This window comes from Nelumbo lutea, chromosome 1 (genome assembly GCF_056320005.1).
Source record: "Nelumbo lutea isolate HS-2025 chromosome 1, American lotus-T2T, whole genome shotgun sequence".
NCBI lineage: Eukaryota > Viridiplantae > Streptophyta > Magnoliopsida > Proteales > Nelumbonaceae > Nelumbo > Nelumbo lutea.
In genome coordinates, this window is record NC_142684.1 from 180624797 (window position 1) to 180641554 (window position 16758).

At 38.9% G+C, this 16758-nt stretch overlaps 1 protein-coding gene across 8 annotated transcripts in view; it reads left to right on the forward strand.

The window, feature by feature from the left end:
• The first annotated feature begins 231 nt into the window (after window positions 1-231).
• LOC148879590 (DNA mismatch repair protein MSH4-like) overlaps window positions 232-16758 on the forward strand; it is a 30394-nt gene continuing 13867 nt past the window's right edge. For 6 of the 8 annotated variants that reach the window (XR_016104284.1, XR_016104285.1, XR_016104287.1 and 3 more), the window contains exon 1: window positions 232-1166. Coding sequence is in view for 1 of the 8 variants with exons in the window: in XM_088961156.1 (XP_088817282.1) it covers window positions 1105-1166 (62 nt within the window). In the remaining 7 variants the exon portion in view is untranslated. The remainder of the gene's footprint in view (window positions 1167-16758) is intronic. The other 2 variants (XR_016104288.1, XR_016104289.1) reach the window with 1 other exon arrangement.

The following is a 16758-nucleotide window of genomic DNA, read 5'->3' on the forward strand; positions in this document are numbered from 1 at the left end:
ATCTAAAAAGATTCCATTTCGACTAATATTTCTAACCCACATTCACAAAACCCTTATGAGCGGTCAGACCCATTTCAACCTTCTATTTTTTTACCCGAACCAGCTACCATTGGCCCAGAGACGCGGTTCAACCCCTGGACCCAGTTTAACCAAAATATCCCAATGTTCCCCGAAATTACAAAACTGCCCCTGCCAACCATACAAATTAAACCTAAGTTATTCATTCGCCTTAATCTACAATTCTCTTCTCTCCCTTGTTCGAACACCAAACCACAGCGGCGGTAATCCCCAACCTCCGGCCGTTCTCTCTCCCTCTCCTCTTCTTCTTTCCTCTTTCTTTTTCTTTCTTTCTTCCTTCTTCTTCTTCCTCCTCCTCTCTCTGTTTCCGTCACCTCCATAGATCTCTCTCTCCCTCTCTCCTCCTGTCTCTCTTTCTTCCTTTCCCGAACCAATTGCAGCGGCAAGCCATCCCTCCATAGAGCTCTCTCTCACCTTCTACTTATCAATCCATCAGAACTCTCTCTCAGCGGCAAACCTCCCTTTTCTCGGTCATCCTCGCTTGGGCGGAACCGCCACTGCAACTCCTAGCAGCGGCAGTGCCCTCATTTTGAACCCTCTTTCTTTTCCTCTCTCCCTCTTTCCATTATCGTCAAGACCGACAATCGATTTGATCCACTCTCCATGGTTTTTCTCCCTCTCATCTAAATCAAACCAGCATTTCCTCATCTTCTTTGTTGAGACGGCGGCTGCGACCAGAGGTTCCAAAATCGAGTAACAGCGGCGACATCCGGCCAGATCTATCTATCACTCTCTCCTCCTCACCGGTTCCATGCCTTTCGGCTGAAACTGTTGATCACCTTCTACTTTTGGACATCCATCAGAGGCGGCGGCAACCATCTCATCTACCTTCCGTTTTTACCTCTTCGAGATTCCTGATTGCAAGCACCGAACACCATGTCAGTTTGAAGCAAGAAGATAACGGGCGGCACCCCTGTTCCGGCGATCGAATTCAGGCCAAAACCCAACCAGGTAAATCTGTCATTGCTTCTCCCCTATGCGCGATCTTTCTTCTTATTTTCTGGATTTTATGTCTATTGCTTCTATATGGGTCTGAGGAGAGGGAAAGCTGACAGAGCCATTAATGAGGTGCTACCGAACCATCTCTTGTAAGCTTCGCACTCTTTCTCAAAATCGCCATTGTTTTTCTTCCTGTTGCCATTATTCTGTGGTTTCTAAATTGCTAGTTGTTTAAATGCTGTTTTTCCTTGGATTTTTGTTCTTCTTCTCTGTTATTTGCTAACACTTGATAAGTTAGATTCTGATGAAACCTTGGTTAGGTTAAAACTAATGAACCCTTTCTTCTATTAACCTGTTATCTCCTCTTTTTTTTTTTCCAGTTTAGTTCATTTCAGATTTGTTTTCTCTAAATGTTTAGTCTGATCTCTTCCGTTCTGTTTTATTGTTCATCTAAATTTAGGCTGAGTGGTTATCTAATTTAGGCCCCATTAGTGAACTCACGCTATAAATAAATATAATTATATAAAAATAACAATAAAAATTGAAGAAGAAAAATGGAAAGCTAAAAAAATCTATGATAATGGGTTTTGGGATTGTCATGTTAGAATGCATGAAAAGGGGAATAAGCTGCTAAAAGGGGGAATAGTAATTAAAATAAAAAATTAATAATAAAAATAAAAAAACTAAAAAAAAGGAAGGGGAGAAAAATAATAACATACAAAATACAAAAGATTCAAAAAATCAGAAAATGAAAAAGAAGAATAAAAAATAGTCCTATAAGATAAACATACAAATAGGATTTTATGAGACAATAACTACAAAATAAATAATTGGTGGAGACAATAAATATAATAATAAGTAAAAAATAATATAAAAATAAATACAATAATAAAAATAAAAAAAATATAGTGTAAAGGGGCAAATTAAAATATAAAGTAATAATAATTACTATTAAAAATAAAATAAAAGTAAAATAAAAAATATGGACAAATAAAAATAGGGAAAAGCTTTTTGGCTTTTTCTTGTGATTTGCTTTCTTTTGCCATGTCAATTGTTTTCTTTTTATGATTGTGTTTGCTTGAGACCCCATGTGGGTTCCACCAATCAGACCTGGGGAGGGGTGCCTAACCCCTTCCTTCTCTCATACGAGCCTTACCCAGACTGGTTAGTCAGTGCCACGGGTATTGGAGTCAATATTAAAATGAAAACGTTTTTGAAAATTTTTCCCAGAGGTTCCATCACCTCCATTTCTTAAATTGATGGGTGGCAACTCCAAATCCAACCCAATTGGCAAGTGAGCTGTTTTTTCTGACATTCACAGTGCCAACCTAACTATAATGTGTTCTATTAAAGCCTCTTTCTTCCAAGTAATTTGGTTAATTTTCTTTTTTCTTTTCATTTGAGAACTTCCACAATCTAGACTCTTTCTCCTGCAAACAGTTAACTGCCAGCCTTGAATCTCCTTCACCAACAAGTTTCAGATGTTCAACTGCTTGGCTCTTTTGATCCCTTCCAATGTTGCCAAAATTTCAGCTCTCAATGAATCCCCCTAGCCTCCTATAGGTGTTAAGAACATGGCAATAATTCGACTGTCTCTGTCCCAAAACACTTAACCTAGTTGGCCTTCATCTCCTAAGTGGTGCATCATATGCAAATGTAGGGGTGAAGACTCCATACGACCTATTAATCTCCTGTCATTTGCCTTCATCTCCTAAGTTGTGCATCATATGCAAATGGAGTGGTGAGGAACAAATCGATTGTTTTCACCATATGTGCCAACCTAACTATAATGTATTCCTTTAAAGCCTCTTTATTTCTTTCTTTTTCTTTAAAAACTCGTACTCCAAGTCGTAGTATCCCTCTCACTTCTCCATATCAATCTTCTTCTTTTCTTTGAATACATGAGCATGGAACCATTAAACAACTTGTCCAAACTAATAGGTAGAAACCAATTGCATCCAAATAGAGCAAGGAACTTTTCATAAATACCCTAGACAAATGGATAGGAGATTAGAAAGTGGTAGACCGTCTCCCCATTCGTTTTGCACAACAGATGTGATTCAGGAGATTAGTACCAGTTGGCTCTCTTCCTTTGTATTAAATCACAAGTATTAATGTCCCCATGTAAGACTCCCAACGGAAGACAACTAATTTTTGGAGGGATTGGATCACATTGAACTTCCTTTACGAGAAAGGACATTTGGGAGGGAGTAGAGGGAATTAAAGATTTTAAAGGAGATGCAAGAAAAACCACCCATAGGACTTGTGGCCTGCCAACGATCAAGAGCATCCCCATCCAATATATGCAAAAGGCTAGATACAAGAGGAATTTCAGAGTTCCTAAGGTTTTCTTCTTAGCCCAAAATTTCAGCCGAAGACCAAGGAGACATGGGGTTGGCATGCTCAGAAATAATTTTGCCTTTAAGATGGGAAATGGTGAAGATGAAATGGAAGATATCTTTCAATGGAGACTTCTCAACGCAAGGGTCTTTCCAAAATTTGATTTTGTTGGCCAAGGCACAAGGTCATATTTGATGTGATTAGTGAACATTGGGAGGATACCATGGATGTCTTTCAAAAGGGATTCAAGAGTAGTTCTATGTGGTAGTTCACCATCCAACCTTATTTTTGAGCCCATGAATTCTTACCACAACCCGATGAGATAAAAATTGGCTTCCTGGGATATCGGAAATCTTTGACGCAAAGTTGTGGTGAGCATTCATAGGCTCTCAAAGAATGGTTGGGATGCTGGAGTTCTGCGTCGAGCTACCCTTACTTCTCCTTGGAAGGCAATTCATAGTACTCTTCCCTTATTTCTTAATTGCATCATGTATGATCTCTCCTTTGGCAACAAGGTTAAAATTTGGAACGATTTCTAGCTTGGGAATGCCCATTGAGAGGTATATTTCCTTGTATCTATGGCATCTCTAATTTTAAAGGGAAAAGAATCTCTGAGTTTGGTCTACCTTGTTCATCCCTTGGTTTTGGTTGGAAGTTGGATTTTAGTGAAAATTTGAGAGTTTGAATGTGTTCTTATTTCTAGTCTTTTGAATTTTTTGGATGGGGTGGTTCTTGATAGCTCAATTGGTGATAAAGGAATTTGGGCTGTTAAATCTTCAAGTTGGTTTTTTCTTGTGGTTCCTCTTTTAATATGTTGGTTAGGGTTAGTCCCCCGTCTAACTCCTTTCTTGTGACATGTTGTGAGTTCTGATGTGCACCTGTTCCCTCAGATTTTGGTGCTTTTTGTTGGAAGTTTTTAATGGAAGTATCAACACTTGTATCTTTTTGCAAAGAAAGGAGACCTAATTGGCCTTCATCTCCTAAGTGGTGCATCATATGCAAATGTAGTGGTGAAGGCTCCATGTGACGTATTAATCTCCTGTCATTTGCCTTCATCTCCTAAGTGGTGCATCATATGCAAATGGAGTCTTGAAGAACAAATCTATTGTTTTCACCCTATATGCCAACCTAACTATAATGTATTCCATTAAAGCCTCTTTATTTCTTTTTTTTTTCTTAAAAAATTCGTCCAAGTTGTAACTCTTTAGGTAGGTTTTTTCTTGTGGTTCCTCTTTAATTATGTTGTTTAGGGTTTACTCCCCCGTCTGACGTCATTCTTGAGACATGTTGTGAGTTTTAAAGTGCACTTGTTCCCTCAGATTTTGCTCCTTTTTTTTTGGGAAAATTTCAATTGAAGTATCAACACTTGTGACCTTTTACAAAGAGAGGAGAACTAGTTGGCCTTTTTTATCAATAACAATAGCTTTTATTAAAAATGTTAAAGAAAGATACAGTATAAAGGGAGAGGTAAAAACACTAAACCCTCCCTAACAATAAGGATCATATTACAACACAACGCAAAAAAGGTTTGCTCTTCCCACCCCTTTTTTGGTGAAAAAATCTGCCACAGAATTGGCACACCTCTTGGCCCATTGAACCTGAATTTGCATGTTTCGATTAATTTGGTTAATCTTTTTTTTTTTTTCATTTGAGTACTTCCACAAACTAGACCTGCACCGAGCTAACTGCCAGCCTTGAATCTCCTTCCCCCAACAAGTTTTTGATGTTCAAATGCTTGGCTCTTTTATCCCTTTCAATGCTGCTAAAATTTCAGCTATGTATGAATTCCCCAAGCCTATAGTTGTTAAGAACATGACAATATTTCAACCGTCTTCATCACAAAACACTTAACCTAGTTGGCCTTATTCTCCTTAGTGGTGCATCATATGCTAATGTAGTGGTGAAGACTCCATACGACCTATTAATCTCTTGTCATTTGCCTTCATCTCCTACGTGGTGCATCATATGCAAATGGAGCGCTAAGGAACAAATTGATTTTTTCACCCTATGTGCCAACCTAACTATAATGTATTCCTTTAAAGCCTCTTTATTTCTTTCTTTTCCTTTAAAATATCGTGCATTCCTTTCATTCCATATACTCCAAGTCGTAGTATCCCTTTCACTTCTCCATATCAATCTTCATCTTTTTTTTTGGATGACTTAGCGTGGATCCATCAAACAACTTGTTCAAACTATAAAAGGTAGAGATCACTTGCGTCGAAATAGAGCTTGGAACTTTTCCTAAATATCCTAGACAAATGGATAGGAGATTAGAAAGTGGTAAACCGTCTCCCCATTCGTTTTGCACATTAGATGCGAATAAGGAGATTAGTACCAGTTGAGACTCTTTCTTTGTATTTAATCACAAGTATTAATGTCGCCATGGAAGACTCCCAACGGATGACAACTAATTTTTGAAGGTATAAGATCACATTGAACTTCCTTTATGAGAAAGGACATTTGTGAGGGAGTAGAGGGAATTAAAGATTTTAAAGGAGGCGCAAGAAAAACCACTCATTGGACTTGTGGCATGCAAACGACCATCCAATGTAATAGGATCAAGATCATCCCCATCCAATATATGCAAAAGTCTAGATACAGGAGGAATTTCAGAGTTACTAAGGCTTTCTTCTTTGCCCAAATTTTCAGCCAAAGACCAAAGGAGACATGGGATTGGCATGCTCAGAAATAATTTTGCGTTTATGATAGGATACAGTGAAGATGTAATGGAAGATATCTTTCAATGGATACTTCTCAACGCAAGGGTCTTCCCAAAATTTGATTTTGTTAGCCAAGACCAGGTCATACTTCATGTGATTAGTGAACATTGGGAGGATACAATGGATGTCTCTCAAAAGAGAACGAAGGGTAGTTCTATGTGGTAGTCCACGATCCCAACCTTTTTCTTGACCTAATCAATTCTTACCACAACCCGATGGGAAAATTTTAGTTGGCTTCGTGGGATATCGGAAATCATTGACGAAGAGTTGTGGTGAGAATTCATGAGCTCTCAAAGAATAGTTGGGATGCTGGAGTTCTGCGCAGAGCTACCCTTACTTCTCCTTGGGAGGCAATTCATAGTACTCTTCCCTTGTTTCTTAATTGCATCCTATATGATCTCTTGTTTGGCAACAAGGTTAAAATTTGGAATGATTTCTAGCTTGGGAATGCCTATTGGGAGGTGTTTTTCCTTGTATCTACACCATTGCTAATCTTAAAGGGAAAACAATCTCTGAGTTTGTTCTACCTTGTTCATCCCTTGGTTTTGATTGGAATTTGGATTTTAGTGGAAATCCGAGAGTTTGAATTTGTTCTTATTTCTAGTCTTCTGAATTTGTTGGATGGGGTGGTTCTTGATAGCTCAGTTGGGGATAAAGGAATTTGGGCTTCTAAATCTTGATGTAGGTTTTCTCTTATGGTTCCTCTTTTAATATGTTGGTTAGGGTTAGTTCCCCATCTGACTCCTTTCTTGTGACATTTTGTGAGTTCTGATGTGCACCTGTTCCCTCAGATTTTGGTGCTTTTTGTTGGAAGTTTTCTATGGAAGTATCATCACTTTAACCTTTTGCAAAGAGAGGAGACCTAATTGGCCTTCATCTCCCGAGTGGTGCGTCATATGCCAATGTAGTGGTGAAGACTCCATGTGATGTATTAATCTGCTGTGATTTGCTTTCATCTCCTAAGTGGTGCATCATATGCAAGTGGAGTCTTGAAGAACAAATCTATTGTTTTCACCCTATGTGCCAACCTAACTATAATGTATTTCATTAAAGCCTCTTTATTTCTTTCTTTTTCTTAAAAAAATTGTGCATTCCTTTCCTCGAATATATTCCACGTTGTAGTATCCCTTGCACAACTCCATATTAATCTTCCTCTTCTCTTCGATGGCTTGAGCATGGAACCATTAGACAATTTGTCCAAATTAAAAGGTGGAGACCGGTTGCTTCCAAATACAGCAAGGAACTATTCCCAAATACAGTAGAGAAATGGATAGGAGATTAGGAAGTGGTAAGCCGTCTCCCCATTCCTTTTGTACCTTAGATGCAAATTAGGAGATTAGGAGTTGGGTCTATTCCTCTATATTAAATCACACCCCATGGACGACTTCCCAATAAAAGACAACAAATTTTTGGACGGATAGGATCACATTGAACTTTCTTTACAAAAAAGGACATCTGGGAGGGAGTAGATGGAATTAAAGATTTTAAAGGAAGCGCAAGAAAAACCGCCTATAGGACTTGTGGTCTGCAAACGACCATCCATGGTAATAGGATCCAGGGCATCACCATCCAACATATGCCAAAGGCTAGATACAGGATGAATTTCATAATTCTTATCTTCCTAGCCCAAATTTTCAACGAAAGACCAAAGGAGACATGGGGTTGGCATGCTCAGAAAAAAAATTGTTTTTAAGTTAGGAAACAGTGAAGATGGAATGGAAGATATCTTTCGATGGAGACTTCTCAATGCAAGGGTGTTCCCAAAATTTGATTTTGTTAGCCAAGACCAGGTATATACTTCATGTGATTAGTGAACATTGGGAGGATACAATGGATCTCTCAAAAGAGAACGAAGGGTAGTTCTATGTGGTAGTCCACGATCCCAACCTTTTTTTTTTGAGCCAATGTATTCTTACCACAACCCGATGGGAAAATTTCAGTGGGCTTTGTGGGATATTGGAAATCATTGACGAAGAGTTGTGGTGATATTCATGAGCTCTCAAAGAATAGTTGGGATGCTGGAGTTCTGCGTAGAGCTACCCTTCTCCTTGGGAGGCAATTCATAGTACTATTCCTTAGTTTCTTAATCGCATCCTGTATGATCTTTCGTTTGGCAACAAGGTTAGAAATTGGAACATTTTCTAGCTTGGGAATGCCTATTGAGAGGTGTTTTTCCTTGTATTTGTGCCATTGCTAATCTTAAAGTGAAATAAATCTATGAGTTTGTTCTACCTTGGTCATCCCTTGTTTTCGATTGTAATTTGGATTTTAGTGGAAATTCGAGAGTTTGAATTTGTTCTTATTTCAAGTCTTTTGAATTTGTTGGATGGGGTGGTTCTTCATAGCTTAGTTGGGGATAAAGGAATTTGGGTTGCTAAATCTTCATGTAGGTTTTCTCTTATGGTTCCTCTTTTAATATGTTGGTTCGGTTTGTTCCCCATCTTATTCCTTTCTTGTGACATGTTGTGAGTTCTGATGTGCACCTGTTCCCTCAGATTTTGGTGCTTTTTGTTGGAAGTTTTCTATGGAAGCATCATCATTTTAAATCTTTTGCAAATGGAGGAGACTTAATTGGCCTTCATCTCCTAAGTGGTGCGTCATATGCCAATGTAGCGGTGAAGACTCCATGTGACGTATTAATCTCCTGATATTTGCTTTCATCTCCTAAGTGGTGCATCATATGCGAGTGGAGTCTTCAAGAAAAAATCTATTGTTTTCAACCTATGTGCCAACCCAACTATAATGTATTTCAATAAAGCCTCTTTATTTTTTCTTTTTTCTTAAAAAAATTATGCATTCCTTTCCTCGAATATAGTCGACGTCGTAGTATCCCTTGCCCAACTCCATGTTAATCCTCCTCTTCTCTTTGATGGCTTGAGTATGGAACTATCAGACAACTTGTCCAAATTAAAAGGTGGAGACCAGTTGCTTCCAAATACAACAAGGAACTTTTCCCAAATACAGTTGACAAATGGATAGGAGATTAGGAAGTGGTAAGCCGTCTCCCCATTCGTTTTGTACCTTAGATGCGAATTAGGAGATTTGTTCTAGTTGGGTCTCTTCCTTTGTATTAAATCACACCCTAGGACGACTTCCCAATAGAAGACAACAAATTTTTGGACGCATAGGATCACATTGAACTTCCTTTACAAGAAAGGACATCTAGGAGGGAGTAGAGGGAATTAAAGATTTTACAGGATGCGCAAGAAAAACCGCATGTATGACTTGAGGCCTGCAAACGACCATCCAAGGTAATAGGATCGAGGGCATCACCATCCAACATATGCAAAAGGCTACATACAGGATTAATTTTAGAATTCCTAAGATTGTCTTCTTAGCCCAAATTTTCATCCAAAGACCAAAGGACACCTGAGGCTGACATGCTCAAAAATAATTGTCTTTAAGTTAGGAACCGGTGAAGATGGAGTGGAAGATATTTTTCGACGGAAACTTCTCAACGCAAGGATCTTTCCAAAATTTGATTTTGTTAGCCAAGACCAGGTCATATTTCATGTGATTAGTGAACATTGGGAAGATACAATGGATGTCTCTCTAAAGAGAACGAAGGGTAGTTCTATGTGGTAGTCCACGATCCCAACATTTTTTTTGAGCCAATAAGTTCTTACCATAACCCGATGGGAAAATTTAAGTTGGCATCGTGGGATATCGGAATCACTGACGAAGAGTTCTGTGAGAATTCATGAGCTCTCAAAGAATAGTTGGGATGCTGGAGTTCTGTGCATAACTACCCCTACTTCTCCTTGGGAGGCAATTCATAGTACTCTTCCCTAGTTTCTTAATTGCATTCTGTATAATCTCGCGTTTGGCAACAAGTTTAAAATTTGGAACGATTTCTAGCTTGGGAATGCCTATTGGGAGGTGTTTTTCCTTGTATCTGTGCCATTGCTAATCTTAAAGGGAAAACAATCTCCGAGTTTGTTCTACCTTGTTCATCCCTTGGTTTTGATTGGAATTTGGATTTTAGTAGAAATCCGAGAGTTTTAATTTGTTCTTATTTCTAGTCTTTTGATTTTGTTGGATGGGGTGGTTCTTGATAGCGCAGTTTGGGATAAAGGAATTTGGGTTGCTAAATATTCATGTAGGTTTTCTCTTCTGGTTCCACTTTTAATATGTTAGTTAGGGTTAGTTCCCCATCTGACTCCTTTATTTCTGACATGTTGTGAGTTCTGATGTGCCCCTGTTCCCTTAGATTTTGGTCCTTTTTGTTGGAAGTTTTCTAAGGAAGTATCATCACTTTAACCTTTTGCAAAGAGAGGAGACCTAATTGGCCTTCATCTCTTGAGTGGTGCCTCATACGCCAATGTAGTGGTTAAGACTCCATGTGACGTATTAACCTCCTGTGATTTGCATTCATTTCCTAAGTGGTGCATCATATGCAAGTGGAGTCTTGAAGAACAAATCTATTATTTTCACCTTATGTGCCAACCTAACTATAATGTATTTCATTAAAGCCTCTTTACTTCTTTCTTTTTGTTAAATAAATCGTGCATTCATTTCCTCGAATATAGTCCACGTCGTTATATCTTTGCACAATTCCATATTAATCTTCCTCTTCTCTTTGATGGCTTGAGCATGGAACCATCAGACAACTTGTCCAAATTAAAAGGTGGAGACCAGTTGTTTCCAAATACAACAACGAACTTTTCCCAAATACAGTAGAGAAATGGATAGGAGATTAGGAAGTGGTAAGCCGTCTCCCCATTCGTTTTTTACCTTCGATGCAAATTAGGAGATTTGTACTAGTTGGGTCTCTTCCGTTGTATTAAATCACACCCCATGGACAACTTCCTAGTAGAAGACAACAAATTTTTGGACGCATAGGATCACATTGAACTTCCTTTACAAGAAAGGACATCTGGGAGGGAGTAGAGGGAATTAAAGATTTTAAAGGATGCGCAAGAAAAACCGCCCGTAGGACTTGAGGCCTGCAAACGACCATCCAAGGTAATAGGATCGAGGGCATCACCATCCAACATATGCAAAAGGCTAGATACAGGATGAATTTCAGAATTCCTAAGATTTTCTTCTTAGCCCAAATTTTCAGCCAAAGACCAAAGGAGACATGGGGTTGGCATGCTCAGAAATAATTTTGTCTTTAAGTTAGAAAACGGTGAAGATGGAATGGAAGATATCTTTTGATGGAGAACTCTCAACGCAAGGGTCTTCCCAAAATTTGATTTTGTTAGTCAAGACCAGGTCATATTTCATGTGATTAGTGAACATTGGGAGGATACAATGGATGTTTCTCAAAAGAGAACGAAGGGTAGTTCTATGTTGTAGTCCACGATCACGATCCCAACCTTTTTTTTGGGCCAATCAATTCTTACCACAACTCGATGGGAAAATTTCAGTTGGCTTCGTGGGATATCGGAAATCATTGACGAAGAGTTGTGGTGAGAATTCATTAGCTATCTAAGAATAGTAGGGATGCTGGAGTTCTGCACAGTGCTACCCTTACTTTTCCTTGGGAGGCAATTCATAGTACTATTCGCTAGTTTCTTAATCGCATTCTGTATGATCTCTTGTTGGGCAACAAGGTTAAAATTTGGAACGATTTCTAGCTTGGGAATGCCTTTTGAGAGGTGTTTTTCCTTGTATCTGTGCCATTGCTAATCTTAAAGGGAAAACAATCTCCGAGTATGTTCTACCTTGTTCATCCCTTGGTTTTGATTGGAATTTGGATTTTAGTGGAAATCCGAGAGTTTGAATTTGTTCTTATTTCTAGTCTTTTGAAATTGTTGGATGGGTGGTTCTTGATAGCTCAGTTGGGGATAAAGGAATTTGGGCTGCTAAATCTTCATGTAGGTTCTCTTATGGTTCCATTTTATTATGTTGGTTAGGGTTAGTTCCCCATCTGGCTCCTTTCTTGTGACATGTTGTGAGTTCTGATGTGCCCCCGTTCCCTCAGATTTTGGTGCTTTTTGTTGGAAGTTTTCTATGGAAGTATCATCACTTTAACCTTTTGCAAAGAGACGAGACCTAATTGGCCTTCATCTCTTGAGTGGTGCGTCATATGCCAATGTAGTGGTGAAGACTCCATGTGACGTATTAATTTGCTGTCATTTGCTTTCATCTCCTAAGTGGTGCATCATATGCAAGTGGAGTCTTGAAGAACAAATCTATTGTTTTCACCCTATGTGCCAACCTAACTATAATGTATTTCATTAAAGCCTCTTTATTTCTTTCTTTTTCTTAAAAAAATTGTGCATTCCTTTCCTCGAATATAGTCCACGTCGTAGTATCCCTTGCACAACTCCATATTAATCTTCCCCTTCTCTTTGATGGCTTGAGCATGGAACCATCAGACAACTTGTCCAAATTAAAAGGTGGAGACCAGTTGCTTCCAAATACAGCAAGGAACTTTTCCCAAATACAGTTTACAAATGGATAGGAGATTAGGAAGTGGTAAGCCGTCTCCCCATTCGTTTTGTACCTTAGATGCGAATTAGGAGATTTGTACTAGTTGGGTCTCTTCCTTTGTATTAAATCACACCCAATGGACAACTTCCCAATAGAAGACAACAAATTTTTGGACGGATAGGATCACATTGAACTTCGTTTACAAGAAAGGACATCTGGGAGGGAGTAGAGGGAATTAAAGAAATCGAAGGATACGCAAGAAAAACCACCCATAGGACTTGAGGCCTGCAAACGACCATCCAAGGTAATAGGATCGAGGGCATCACCATCCAACATATGCAAAAGGCTAGGAAACTGTGAAGATGGAATGGAAGATATCTTTCGTTGGAGAATTCTCAACGCAAGGGTCTTCCCAAAATTTGATTTTGTTAGCCAAGACCCGGTCATATTTCATGTGATTAGTGAACATTGGGAGGATACAATGGATGTCTCTCAAAAGAGTACGAAGGGTAGTTTTATGTGGTAGTCCACGATCCCAACCTTTTTTTTGAGGCAATCAATTCTCACCACAACCCGATGGAAAATTTCAGTTGGCTTCGTGGGATATCGGAAATCATTGGCGAAGAGTTGTGGTGAGAATTCATGATCTCTCAAAGAATAGTTGGAATGTTGGAGTTCTGTGCAGAGCTACCCTTACTTCTCCTTGGGAGGCAATTCATAGTTCTCTTCCCTAGTTTCTTAATTGCATCATGTATGATCTCTCGTTTGGCAACAAGGTTAAAATTTGGAACGATTTCTAGTTTGGGAATGCCTATTGAGAGGTGTTTTTCCTTGTATCTGTGCCATTGCTAATCTATAAGGGAAAACAATCTCTGAGTTTGTTCTACCTTGTTCATCCCTTGGTTTTGATTGGAATTTGGATTTTAGTGGAAATCCGAGAATTTGAAATTGTTGTTATTTTCAATCTTTTGAATTTGTTGGATGGGGTGCTTCTTGATAGTTCATTTGGGGATAAAGGAATTTGGGCTGCTAAATCTTGATGTAGGTTTTCTCTTATGGTTCCTCTTTTATTATGTTGGTTAGGGTTAGTTCCCATCTGACTCCTTTCTTGTGACATGTTGTGAGTTCTGATGTGCACCTGTTCCCTCAGATTTTGGTGTTTTTTGTTGGAAGTTTTCTATGGAAGTATCATCACTTTAACCTTTTGCAAAGAGAGGAGACCTAATTGGCCTTCATCTCCTGAGTGGTGCGTCATATGCCAGTGTAGTGGTGAAGATTCCATGTGACGTATTAATCTCCTGTCATTTTCTTTCATCTCCTAAGTGGTGCATCATATGCAAATGGAGTCTTGAAGAATAAATCTATTGTTTTCACCTTATGTGCCAACCTAACTATAATGTATTCATTAAAGCCTCTTTATTTCTTTCTTTTTCTTGAAAAAATTGTGCATTCCTGTCCTCGAATATAGTCCACTTTGTAGTATCCCTTGCACAACTCCATATTAATCTTCTTCTTCTCTTTGATCGCTTGAGCATATGGAACCATCAGACAACTTGTCCAAATTAAAAGGTGGAGACCAGTTGCTTCCAAATACAACAAGGAACTTTTCCCAAATACTGTTGACAAATGGATAGGAGATTAGGAAGTGGTAAATCGTCTCCCCATTCGTTTTGTACCTTAAATGTACAAGTTGGATCTCTTCCTTTGTATTAAATCACACCTAATGGACGACTTCCCAATTGAAGACAATAAATTTTTGGACGGATAGGATCACATTGAACTTCATTTACAAGAAATGACATCTTGGAGGGAGTAGAGGGAATTAAAGATTTTAAAGGATGTGCAACAAAAACCGCCCATAGGACTTGTGGCCTGCAAAACGATCATCCAAGCTAATAGGATCTAGGGTATCACCATCCAACATATGCAAAAGGCTAGATACAGGATGAATTTCAGAATTTCTAAGATTTTCTTATTGGCCCAAATTCAGCCAAAGACCAATGGAGACATGGGGTTGGCATGCTCAGAAATAATTTTGTCTTTAAGTTAGAAAACGGTGAAGATGGAATGGAAGATATCTTTTGATGGAGAACTCTCAACGCAAGGGTCTTCCCAAAATTTGATTTTGTTAGTCAAGACCAGGTCATACTTCATGTGATTAGTGAACATTGGGAGGATACAATGGATGTTTCTCAAAAGAGAACGAAGGGTAGTTCTATGTTGTAGTCCACGATCACGATCCCAACCTTTTTTTTGGGCCAATCAATTCTTACCACAACTCGATGGGAAAATTTCAGTTGGCTTCGTGGGATATCGGAAATCATTGACGAAGAGTTGTGGTGAGAATTCATTTGCTATCTAAAAATAGTAGGGATGCTGGAGTTCTGCACAGTGCTACCCTTACTTTTCCTTGGGAGGCAATTCATAGTACTATTCGCTAGTTTCTTAATCGCATTCTGTATGATCTCTTGTTGGGCAACAAGGTTAAAATTTGGAACGATTTCTAGCTTGGGAATGCCTTTTGAGAGGTGTTTTTCCTTGTATCTGTGCCATTGCTAATCTTAAAGGGAAAACAATCTCCGAGTATGTTCTAACTTGTTCATCCCTTGGTTTTGATTGGAATTTGGATTTTAGTGGAAATCCGAGAGTTTGAATTTGTTCTTATTTCTAGTCTTTTGAAATTGTTGGATGGGTGGTTCTTGATAGCTCAGTTGGGGATAAAGGAATTTGGGCTGCTAAATCTTCATGTAGGTTTTCTCTTATGGTTCCTCTTTTATTATGTTGGTTAGGGTTAGTTCCCCATCTGGCTCCTTTCTTGTGACATGTTGTGAGTTCTGATGTGCCCCCGTTCCCTCAGATTTTGGTGCTTTTTGTTGGAAGTTTTCTATGGAAGTATCATCACTTTAACCTTTTGCAAAGAGACGAGACCTAATTGGCCTTCATCTCCTGAGTAGTGCGTCATCTGCCAATGTAGTGGTGAAGACTCCATGTGATGTATTAATCTGCTGTGATTTGCTTTCATCTCCTAAGTGGTGCATCATATGCATGTGGAGTCTTGAAGAACAAATCTATTGTTTTCACCCTATGTGCCAACCTAACTATAATGTATTTCATTAAAGCCTCTTTATTTCTTTCTTTTTCTTAAGAAAATTGTGCATTCCTTTCCTCGAATATAGTCCACGTCGTAGTATCCCTTGCACAACTCCATATTAATCTTCCCCTTCTCTTTGATGGCTTGAGCATGGAACCATCAGACAACTTGTCCAAATTAAAAGGTGGAGACCAGTTGCTTCCAAATACAACAAGGAACTTTTCCCAAATACAGTTGACAAATGGATAGGAGATTAGGAAGTGGTAAGCCGTCTCCCCATTCGTTTTGTACCTTAGATGCGAATTAGGAGATTTGTACTAGTTGGGTCTCTTCCTTTGTATTAAATCACACCCAATGGACGACTTCCCAATAGAAGACGACAAATTTTTAGACCGATAGGATCACATTGAACTTCTTTTACAAGAAAGGACATCTGGGAGGGAGTAGAGGGAATTATATATTTTAGAGGATGCGCAAGAAAAACCGCCCATAGGACTTGAGGCCTGCAAACGACCATCCAAGGTAATAGGATTGAGGGCATCACCATCCTACATATGCAAAAGGCTAGATACAGGGTGAATTTCAGAATTCCTATGATTTTTTTCTTAACCCAAATTTTCAGCCAATGACCAAAGGAGACCTGGGTTGGAATGCTCAGAAATAATTTTGTCTTCAAGTTGGGAAACGGTGAAGATGGAGTGGAAGATATCTTTCGATGGAGAATTCTCAACGCAAGGGTCTTCCCAAAATTTGATTTTGTTAGCCAAGACCTGGTCATACTTCATGTGATTAGTGAACATTGGGAGGATACAATGGATGTCTCTCAAAAGAGTACGAAGGGTAGTTTTATGTGGTAGTCCACGATCCCAACCTTTTTTTTTGAGCGAATCAATTCTCACCACAACCCGATGGAAAATTTCAGTTGGCTTTGTGGGATATCGGAAATCATTGGCGAAGAGTTGTGGTGAGAATTCATGATCTCTCAAAGAATAGTTGGGATGTTGGAGTTCTGCGTAGAGCTACCCTTACTTCTCCTTGGGAGGCAATTCATAGTTCTCTTCCCTAGTTTCTTAATTGCATCATGTATGATCTCTCGTTTGGCAACAAGGTTAAAATTTGGAACGGTTTCTAGTTTGGGAATGCCTATTGAGAGGTGTTTTTCCTTGTATCTGTGCCATTGTTAATCTGTAAGGGAAAACAATCTCTGAG